Genomic DNA, 9,880 nt, shown 5'->3' with positions numbered 1-9,880 from the left:
GACTGGCGTATGAGCACGTTGATGACCAACATTATTGACTTTTGATACTCGAAACCCTTCTTTGGAACAACAAAATTCTTGTGTCTTCACATTCCCTTCCACGTCAAGCCATGTTGTTCCCTTACGTGCACTAAACCCATGTTCCCGTGCAAATCCCTTGTAAAAGTATCAAGCTTGATCGCGTGAACAGAAGAGCTGACCACCCAATCTGTCAGATTCATCAATATTATGTACTTCATGGCATTCCTCGGTTGGCTTAACATTGTCTACATCAGTATGATCCATAGCAAAAATTTTGTTGTGCAAGTTCAGTGGTCCCGGAGTTGATGGAGATGTAAGCAAAGGTTCATTTTGAACATGTTTCAGTTGTGCTGCTTTCAATAGGATGTGGTATTGGTAATGGTAGTTAAAGGGTGGGTACAACATTAAATTCGTAGTACACATTTAGGTATGTACAATAACTACCTAAATATGTGTCAATACATTTTCTACAACTATCATAATGTAATAGGTAAATTAACATATCAGGTAAATTTTACCTTTTTTTCATAATGTTACCTGATATGTTATGTTGAAAGTATGGATCCTTTTTATAAAAAGGATCGATACTTTACAATATAATATGTAAAAATATATTATTATTAAATTAAAAACAATAAACATATATATTACATATTTATTATTATCTTTGGTTAATATTGTTAAATTTAAATTCTAAATCATATTTTATAAAATATCAAAACAATCAAATAATTTTTTGTGTAAATGAAATTATTAATATCATATTGTAGGTGGAAAACATGAAACACTATTAAAAAAATTGAAACATAAATTACATAACTTTAAAAAAAGTATGAATCATTTTTATAAAAAGTATGAACACTTTCAACATATCAGGTAAATTTGACCTTTTTTATCATAATGTTACCTGATATGTTGAAAGTATCGATTCTTTTTATAAAAAGGATCGATACTGTACAATATAATAGATAAAAATATGATGTAATAGGTAGCGCTTATATAATGTAATAGGTAGCGCTTCTATAATGTAATATGTAGCGCTTATATTGTAAAGTATCTATCCTTTTTATAAAAGTGTTTATACTTATTTCACTGTGGAAAATATTAATTTAAGGTTATATTTTGAGTGAGTTTTAAGATATCAATTTAGTAATTATACGTATCTAATGATTTATTTTTTATGTTACGGTATATATTATTATTAAATTAAAAATAATAAACATATATATATTACATATGTATTATTATCTTTGGTTAATATTGTTAAATTTAAATTCTAAATAATATTTTATAAAATATCAAAACAATCAAATAATTTTTTGTGTAAATGAAATTATTAAATTAATATTGTAGGTGGAAAACATGAAACACTATTAAAAAAGGATTGAAATATGACAGGTAAAAATATGACAAAACTGGTCTCAAAATGACAAAACAAGTAAAGCGCTACCGGTTATGTTGAAAGTGTCGATAATTTATTATATGTATCGACACTTTTGGAATTTAAAAGAGAATAAGTTATAGTGCCAATAAAGTGTCGATACTTTATAAAAATGTATCGATCCATAATAATATAACATGTAAAAATATGACAAAACCGGTCTATAAATGACAAAAGGTGAACGCATATAGTATCGATACATTTATAAAAAGTATCGATCTAAAAAATATCGAAATCGATAATTATAATGTAATAGGTAAATTTGCAATGTTACCGGTATAAATATATCGGTTTACTTATAAAATAGGTCAATATAAGCGCTACCTATTACATTATATAAGCGCTACCTAATATGTTATTGTACTTGATAATATTTCCGGTTAAATACCTATTTTATTATATAAGCGCTATCTATTACATTATATAAGTGTTACCTAATATGTTATTGTGCTTGATAATATTTCCGGTTAAATAATATAACATAATCGGTCTAAATTTTAATCGATTACTTGTTTAACCGGTCATACCGTATATTAACCGTTTTTTAGGCGTCACACAACAGAACTACCCTTCATTTGCTCATCTTTTTATTTATTTGTCAGTATTTCAGCAATTACTTATATATATATATATTGTGCACGTTATTAATAGATCAATTTTTTAATCAATATTATATTATAATTACTTATATTATTTAAATAAATAAATAAATAAATGTCTGCATGAGGAAAAATAAAAAATAAATTCTGAACTAAAAAGATCATATATCTCTTCGTGGGTTTAAATATTGCTAGATTTATTTTTCTATTCAAAAGATCATATATCTCTTACGAATTATACATTAAGCCTCCATTTTAACAATTTACATATATATTACGTTAAGAAAACTCATTATTATTTTTTAAATGAGATAAAAAAGGGAGCAAGTAATACAAGTAAAATCCAAAATCCGACAAAGAAAAAAAGCATGCATCGATGATAGTATATGAAAAGCAAAACCTTGCAAACAGCAAGACATAGATGAATGAGGTACAAAAGGAACTTTGTACTATGGATTCCCATTGTCTGTGAATTTGGTACTACGTGAAGTATTTAATAGTTATTTTTTTTATAAATATGAAGTGAAAATAAAATTATATTTGTTCAAAGATTTTTAATTATTTGATAATGAACACTCATACTGATACTCGAATCCGAGACCTTGAAAGATAATAATAAATCTCTTGACCATTACATTCATTCAGTTTTTCTTTTGCAGTTGCATATTCAACATTGCATGCACATATTTTGGTGATATATATATATATATATATGATCTACTTACACTATGTAAAATTAATAAGTTTTACACTAGTTTATAGTCATTAGATTTAATTAAATAAATGATTTAGATTTAATAAAAAATTATAACCTATAAATTAATATTTCTTTAACTCATAATAAAATAATATTTTTTTCTTTTTAGGATTAGAGTTTAAGATTTAGTGTTCAGAGTTTAAAGTTTATAATTTGAGGTTAGAATTTAAGATTTGAGGTAAGAGTTTTAAGGTTTAGGATTTAAGGTTTTAGACTTGAGATTGAGATGATAAGAGAGATTGTTTTACTGTGAGTTAAAAGATATTTATTTATGGGTTATTAAATCTAAGCTATTTATTTATTTAAATCTAATAGTTGTAAATTAGTGTAACACTTATTAGTTTTACATGGTATAAACAGACTCTGCCCCATATATATATATATGACATCCTATTGTAATCCTTTGACTCCCCGAACAAAGGTTATTTTGTTATTGTTATAAAAAAGAACAAGCAACTTAAATAACTTTGAGTTAAAAGTCAAAAAACAAAACAATAAGTACACTTAAGGATTATTTTTAATCAATAATATTAATTAATGTTAACGAATAAAGAAGAAATATAATAAAAAATATAAAAATATAAAATTAGAATAAATTAAATCACATTTGCAAGTCGTTAAAATTCATCAAAGCTTATAAACTAGTATAAAAAAATAAAAATTAGATTATACAAGAAAATAATTAACATTAAAACTAAATAGCTAATAAAAATTATAAACACAAACAAACAAATTTATCAACAATAAAAGATAAATACCATTATTATTAATATAAAATTATTTATAACAACTACGTGAATTGATAAATTGATTTTATCACAACTTAATACGATATATATTTACTTAGCGGTGCGAGTAATTATCACTAAAAGAGAATTGATTCTTGGATCTAGAGTAGGAATAGATCATTACAGAGATGACGTATAATCTAAGCATGAGGAAAAGAATTACTATAATAAAAAACAAATAATTAAATATAAGAATAAATAAAATCATTTATTATTTTTATATAAAATTTTGTAAATTAATTAATTAAAATAAAAATATATAGCTTATCTATAAAAAAATAAAAATTCAATAAAAATTATAAAATTCGAAGAAAATTAGATTCATTTACGAACCAATAATTTAGACTTAGTACTATCATCCAGGATAAAAAAATATAAGAAACTACGAAAGTTGATGTACGAGAGAGAACAAGTGAAAAAACGAGCCTGCAGTCTCTAATACGTTGATTATTTATGGCTTAAAAGAGGAAGGGAGGGCAAGTAAGTATAAAAATATATATTATTTATGACATGAATCTCCATTGTCTAATACGATTTTTTATAAATTCTAGGTAAATGTAAATTAATATTTTTTCAAAAAATCTTAAGCATTTGAAAATAAATGCTAATAATTCTAGCACATGCGATTCTCAAACTCGGGACATCAAAAAATAACTACAAATCTCTTAATCACTAAGATTATTTGGTTCGTGCTTAAAAATATGAATTAAATAAAATATGCATACATAATTAATACAATAAATTTTCAATTCAGAATTAAATTCAATGGATCCGTTAATAAAATCACTTTTTAAAAAAGTTATACAGAAAATTTAATTTTTTAATTTATTTTTTAATTTGAGAATTTAATTGATTTATTATTTTGAATTTTCTTGAATTTTTATTTCAAAGCTAAATTCAATAAAAAATAATAACTTTAGTTTCTTTTCCAAAATTTTGAAAACTTCTTATATCCTTAAACTCTTAAATTTTAGGATAAATTACGTGTTTAATATCTAAATTATCATTTTTAGCCTGTTTTAGTACTTAAACTTTTATTTTTTTTAAAATCATACCTAAAATTTAGTTTTTATTTCATTTTAGTAACTTATGTTCAAAATTTAATGTGAAGTTTTAAAAAATTGAAAGTTTAGGTATTAAAACAGATCAAAATTGATAGTTTAAGTACTAAGCGCGTTAATTTTTAAACATGGGGTACTAAAATGAAACAAAACATTATGTATAGTTTTGAAAAAAATTAAAAGTTTAAATATTAAAATAGAACAAAATTAATAATATAGGTACTAAATGAGAGTTTACCCTGAATTTTAATATTTGATTTTTAAAAAATATCATTTCAAAAGGGACAAATGGGCCCAAAGCCATTAGGGTACCTATGAATAAGTGTGGTCCTAAACTACCAAGCAATTATTTGTGGAGTCCTACGGGTATTGAGCATGTCACACTTTACATTACCAAGCTGTTGTAACTTTGAACAAATTTCAAAACAAATAAATAATAATTAATTCTGAGACCAAAATTCCCTTGTAATTTCAGAATGAAAGTGAAAAAAAAAAAGAACATTAGTCAAGATCTGAACATCAGAGAGAGGATGGTTGTTCCAATAATGCCCCGTAATGAAAATAGACGGTAAACAAACAACGTGGAAACGTGCGAGTCTTCTTGACGGAGAATTCTACGGTACAACCACTTCTTGACTGAAGTTTTAGTGGATTTTTATTAATAGAAGCTTCGAGAAATAAATTTAGGGTTTAGGGTTTTGTTATTATTTAAATAACAAAACCGATAAAAAATTACTTAAAACATTATTATTTTTACCTAAAACATTAATTTTTTAACATTTCTGGTAAAAGTACCCAACAATAACAAAATTAATAGAAAAAATAACAAAACCGGTAACGCTTTTCCAAATCCGGTAAAACGTCCAATAATAACAAAATCGGTAAAAATAATAAAATTTCTGATCATTTTTTACCATTTTTAATATTTAAATAATAACAAAACTGGTAATATTTTTTTTAACTATATATTAAGACTAGACGTGAGCATTTCCTATAAATTTATGACGTTTTGACCTGTTTTTCCTTTTTAATCAATTTATGGGTCCCATAATGTTTTTCTGTTAGTGAAATTGAAAAAAAAATGAGGTTATTGAACAGGCTTTTTTTCTGCCCGTTCGCATGCAGCTCACGTGTCTTCATGTGGGACTCCAAATGCTGATATTCTCAAAGCCCACATGACTATTTAGCAAAAATCAAAAATATTTTTGCCAAACCCTAAAATAGGCTTAAAAAGTGGACTGTATTGCATCCGCAACACACCATGTGATTTGATTTCGACCCATCCTTTCCATAAGTTGACCAATCAAATCCAATAATCTTATTCATATAACTAAAAAGAAACGAAGGTAAAGTAAAGAGAAGGGAAAAGAGACCGGTAGTTTTAGATATCATATAAAAGAAGCATATGGGTATGTTTAATAATTTTAAAGTATAAGGAAATTAGACCAGTAATTTTAGAGAACATATAATCTATATAGCATAAGGATTTCTTTGAGAAGTACTCTAATTCAGTTCGAGCAGCCCCTCTATAGTGCGTATATGCATTATCAACAGTTAAGAAAGATTATGAACATATATTATTTTATAATCACCCCATATTATTTAAAAAAATATAAAAATCTCCTTTATAGGTTGTCCCCATACCAGAAGAAACATTATTGCAGAAATCAATTTCAACACATGGTGAAGCTCCGCAGGGCACACTGGTGAAATATTCTATAATAGGAGGATGTATTTATATATTGAAGAATTACCATGTATATATATTTGAAATTTCAAGCTTCTGTTTGCCGATCCAGAAGGTTGCATGTGCATGTGAATCCCTAATTCCCATAAACAATTTTATGCTTGTAATTTAGTTGTTACGATCCTTAATAATATATAGCACCATTTAAAATATAACTATAAAAAATTAGTGCTTTGTGACCAAGATTTCAAGTTGAAAACCCCCCGAGTTTTTATGATTTGATGTGCTGGTCGGTGGGGCATATTCAGCGGAATGCAACTGTTGTTTTCGGCTATTAGAAAGTCATGGAGGTGCATATCCTTTATCACAAGATTGTGGTCAGTCATGCCTGCACATTAGGGGGAGTTTTATAAAAGAAAATCGGAGATAAAGGCTCTTTGCTTTACTTACCATTGTGGAAGGAAAAGTGACAGTATCCATTAAGTTTAAAAATGAAAATAGACCATAAAAAAGTTGGATTGCTAGAGATTCTACGCTTCACTGCAGTAATTGCTCTAACGCGTGATTTCGATGCTTAAATCGATGTAATATCAGTGTTTCTAAGGACAAAGATTAAGCAATAAATGGTAGTGGGGATTGTAGTTGGGTCCAGGAGAAAGAAGTGGTTCAACCACAAGTAGGGAATGTATATGTGAAATCTAAGCCTCAAACATGAAAGTGGGGAGAGAAGACCAAAGAAGGCCCCCCCCTCAAACATTTATAGCTTGTGGGACTCTCTATGAAGAATCAAAATGGCACTGTAAGTTCCATTCACTAACTTGCAAAAGAGCATTATTTGAAGAAAAAAAAAATTAACCTCAAACACTGCCAACAAAGGGACACAAGCCTTGTCACAAGAAGCAGCTAACACTAGTGTGACCCCACCCCACCATCCCCTCTTTCCCCTTTTGTTCCTCTCTCTCACTCTCATGTGTGTGTTCTTTTGTGATGTAAACTTAAAATACTGACATTATTATGGAGCCCCGTACGACAATTGTGTCTAGGAAAAAAGAGATGATGGATCTCCAAGAGTGAAGAAATCAGGCAATATCTTATGTATGAGCCAAGAACGAGGGCTTCACAAATCCTCATAGAACCGACCAATTTTATAGTGCCAGGCCAGCAACAATGATGGTTCAGTCCCTATAATATAACATGCAAAACTCAGTTCTAAAAATCCTAAGGAGAGTTGAGAATTAACACTTTTAAAATGCTAAATAATCGTTTTGATCAGATCAAAGCTAACAACTTGAATTGTGAGGAAGGCCCTACTTTACTATATATATAACAATATATAGCCCCACAACTGTCTGCAGCCCTGAGAATCCTTCTCAGTCAAATCTCCTTGTAAACTTCTCTTTTTTCATTGTTCATCTCTCCCACGTGCAGACAAATAGGTTATCAGGTTTAAATTAAAGAGATCGAACTCTGAGAGAAGTGTCTATCCCATTATTGCTACTGTTGCAGCCTCCGAGCTTATTACATGGATGAGAAGTGGAAGCTATCAAAGAAGGAAGCTTCAGGCACCACCCATTGTTCAAGTTCTTCAAAGTTCTCACTCCCAAGGAATTTCTCAACAAAGAGTGTTTCTTCCAAGTCTCCCCTTCTTAGGAGTTCCTCACAGAAGAACTCTTCTTCTTCTTCTTCATCCAAATGTTCACTACCAAGAAGTTTTTCACAAAAGACATCCATTTCGCGTAAATGTAGTACCGTGGCCAAGGAACAGAAGGCAAGATTTTACATTATGAGGCGATGTGTTGCCATGCTTGTTTGCTGGCACAAACACGGAGATTCTTGAACATCAGTGGAGATAATGATCATATATAGATCAGTAGGGAATTAAGGTTCCTTTTCCTATTCTCCACTCGTTTATGCAAGATGGTTCTTGGATTTGTTTGTCTTGAATCTCATGGATTTTTATACATCCATTGCATCAAGTTACAGATAAATGTCACAGTGTTTTTCTTGCTAACCTTCAGTTTATAATTAGTTCAGTTTGTAATTAAAAAATGAGAAGAGCTACAAGTTTTATAGTTGTAATAAAAGACTCTTATCAACAGATAGATTTCTCTCAAATCCTAACTACCAAAGTCTTTTGCTTTTCCCCCTAATCATTGCCCCTGATATTTCCTTTTTGTTTTCCTCTTGAGATCTTAACCAAAGCAGATCTCAAATTCAGGAGGTCTCCTTAAATTTGATCCTTTTGGCTGATAATTTTTTTCTTCAATTTTGTTCCTATTTTCTTACTTTTCTTGTGTGTTGATTGATGGCACAGAGATTCCTTTCATCTGTTGCAGCTACCAATATAATAATAGGAAATCATTGGCAATCGAATCTGCATTGGGAATGAGAAATCATCCTTTTACTTAACCTTTCAGAAAAAGAGGTAGGAAATGAGTATTCTGCTAAAGATGGAAGGGAAATACCTTGGATTGATCTTTAAATTAGGGTCTGGGTCATTTTCTTTTGGTTCGCCCCTGAAACTGGTTTTTGATGAGTGGCTAACACTTGGTGAGATCTTTCTTTTACAATCCATGTTAGTGCTAAGAACTTCTACTTGGGGTAGTAGCAATAAATGAATATATGATAATGATACGTGTGTTTCATCCTTGCGTTAAACGTAAGTGTGTTCAAACTTTTTTAGCCTAAGCTTTTCAGGTATTCGAAGGGTCGAAAACGATTACTTTAAAGGTAGACAAACGGTGAATGATAAGCATGAGAATTAGAGAAAAACATTTCTTTTAAAACCTAATTGGAAGGAGCAGAAAATCCTGAATGCCAAGTCTTTTTAACATGAGGAAACAAATTACAAGGAAAAGTATTTTTAAACTGGAAAACACACTTAAACCAAGAATTGTGCTGAGATGCATGTATTATAGTCATTTAATCATGATGTTCCGTCATCCTTGCATCACTCAGTTGCAGCCTTCACCAAATAGCAGCATCTTTTTTTAGCTAAAATGACTGGCACTCTATCTATATTTTATTAACCCCCTGTTTACTTCAAAACGAGGGGATACCACTACTATGTTTGACAGAAAATTTGCAAGATTTTCAAAGTTATAATAACATTAAGGAAATTGCAAGTTGAATTGCACATGAAAGTAGATTATGTCACTTGAATTTAGGTGCAATTATCGGACACAGGTATGTTTTTTTTTGGTAAGATTTTCCTAATACCAGTGTCAAACATGGAGATATGCTTGTCTGATAAAAATAGACTAATATCTTCATCAATCAGCACTAATATCTTGCATCTATGGATGTTCCCTCCCCCCACCCCTCTTAAACTAATTAAGGTTTTACATGAAAGGTCAACCATTAGATTAATGATGTCTTTGCTGTCCAACGACAACCTAGGCTAAACACAAAAGTGGTAACTGTAAGTAAACCACCATTGACAGACCTGGAAGCAACTGACATTTGATATAATGATATAACTTAAAAGAGCTTTTGACTCCTGAGCCTTATATCAGTTAGTCTATGG

At 29.2% G+C, this 9,880-nt stretch overlaps 1 protein-coding gene across 1 annotated transcript; it reads left to right on the top strand.

Moving 5' to 3' along the window:
* Positions 1-7,830: 7,830 nt before the first annotated feature.
* LOC120194063 lies at positions 7,831-8,256 on the top strand. Its single transcript, XM_039196465.1, has one exon. It carries the CDS (start codon positions 7,877-7,879, stop codon positions 8,189-8,191), a length of 315 nt encoding a protein of 104 aa, XP_039052396.1. The 5' UTR covers positions 7,831-7,876; the 3' UTR covers positions 8,192-8,256.
* The last annotated feature ends 1,624 nt before the right edge of the window (positions 8,257-9,880 follow it).

The sequence above is a fragment of the Hibiscus syriacus genome, unplaced genomic scaffold (assembly GCF_006381635.1).
Source record: "Hibiscus syriacus cultivar Baekdansim isolate YM2019G1 unplaced genomic scaffold, ASM638163v2 tig00116997_pilon, whole genome shotgun sequence".
Lineage (NCBI taxonomy): Eukaryota > Viridiplantae > Streptophyta > Magnoliopsida > Malvales > Malvaceae > Hibiscus > Hibiscus syriacus.
Note: the sequence above shows the minus strand (reverse complement) of the source record. Positions and strands in the feature narration are given on the sequence as shown.

Bases quoted from the DNA above. Each gene is read 5' to 3' on its own strand.
- LOC120194063 (XM_039196465.1), top strand. From the start codon at position 7,877: ATGGATGAGAAGTGGAAGCTATCAAAGAAGGAAGCTTCAGGCACCACC.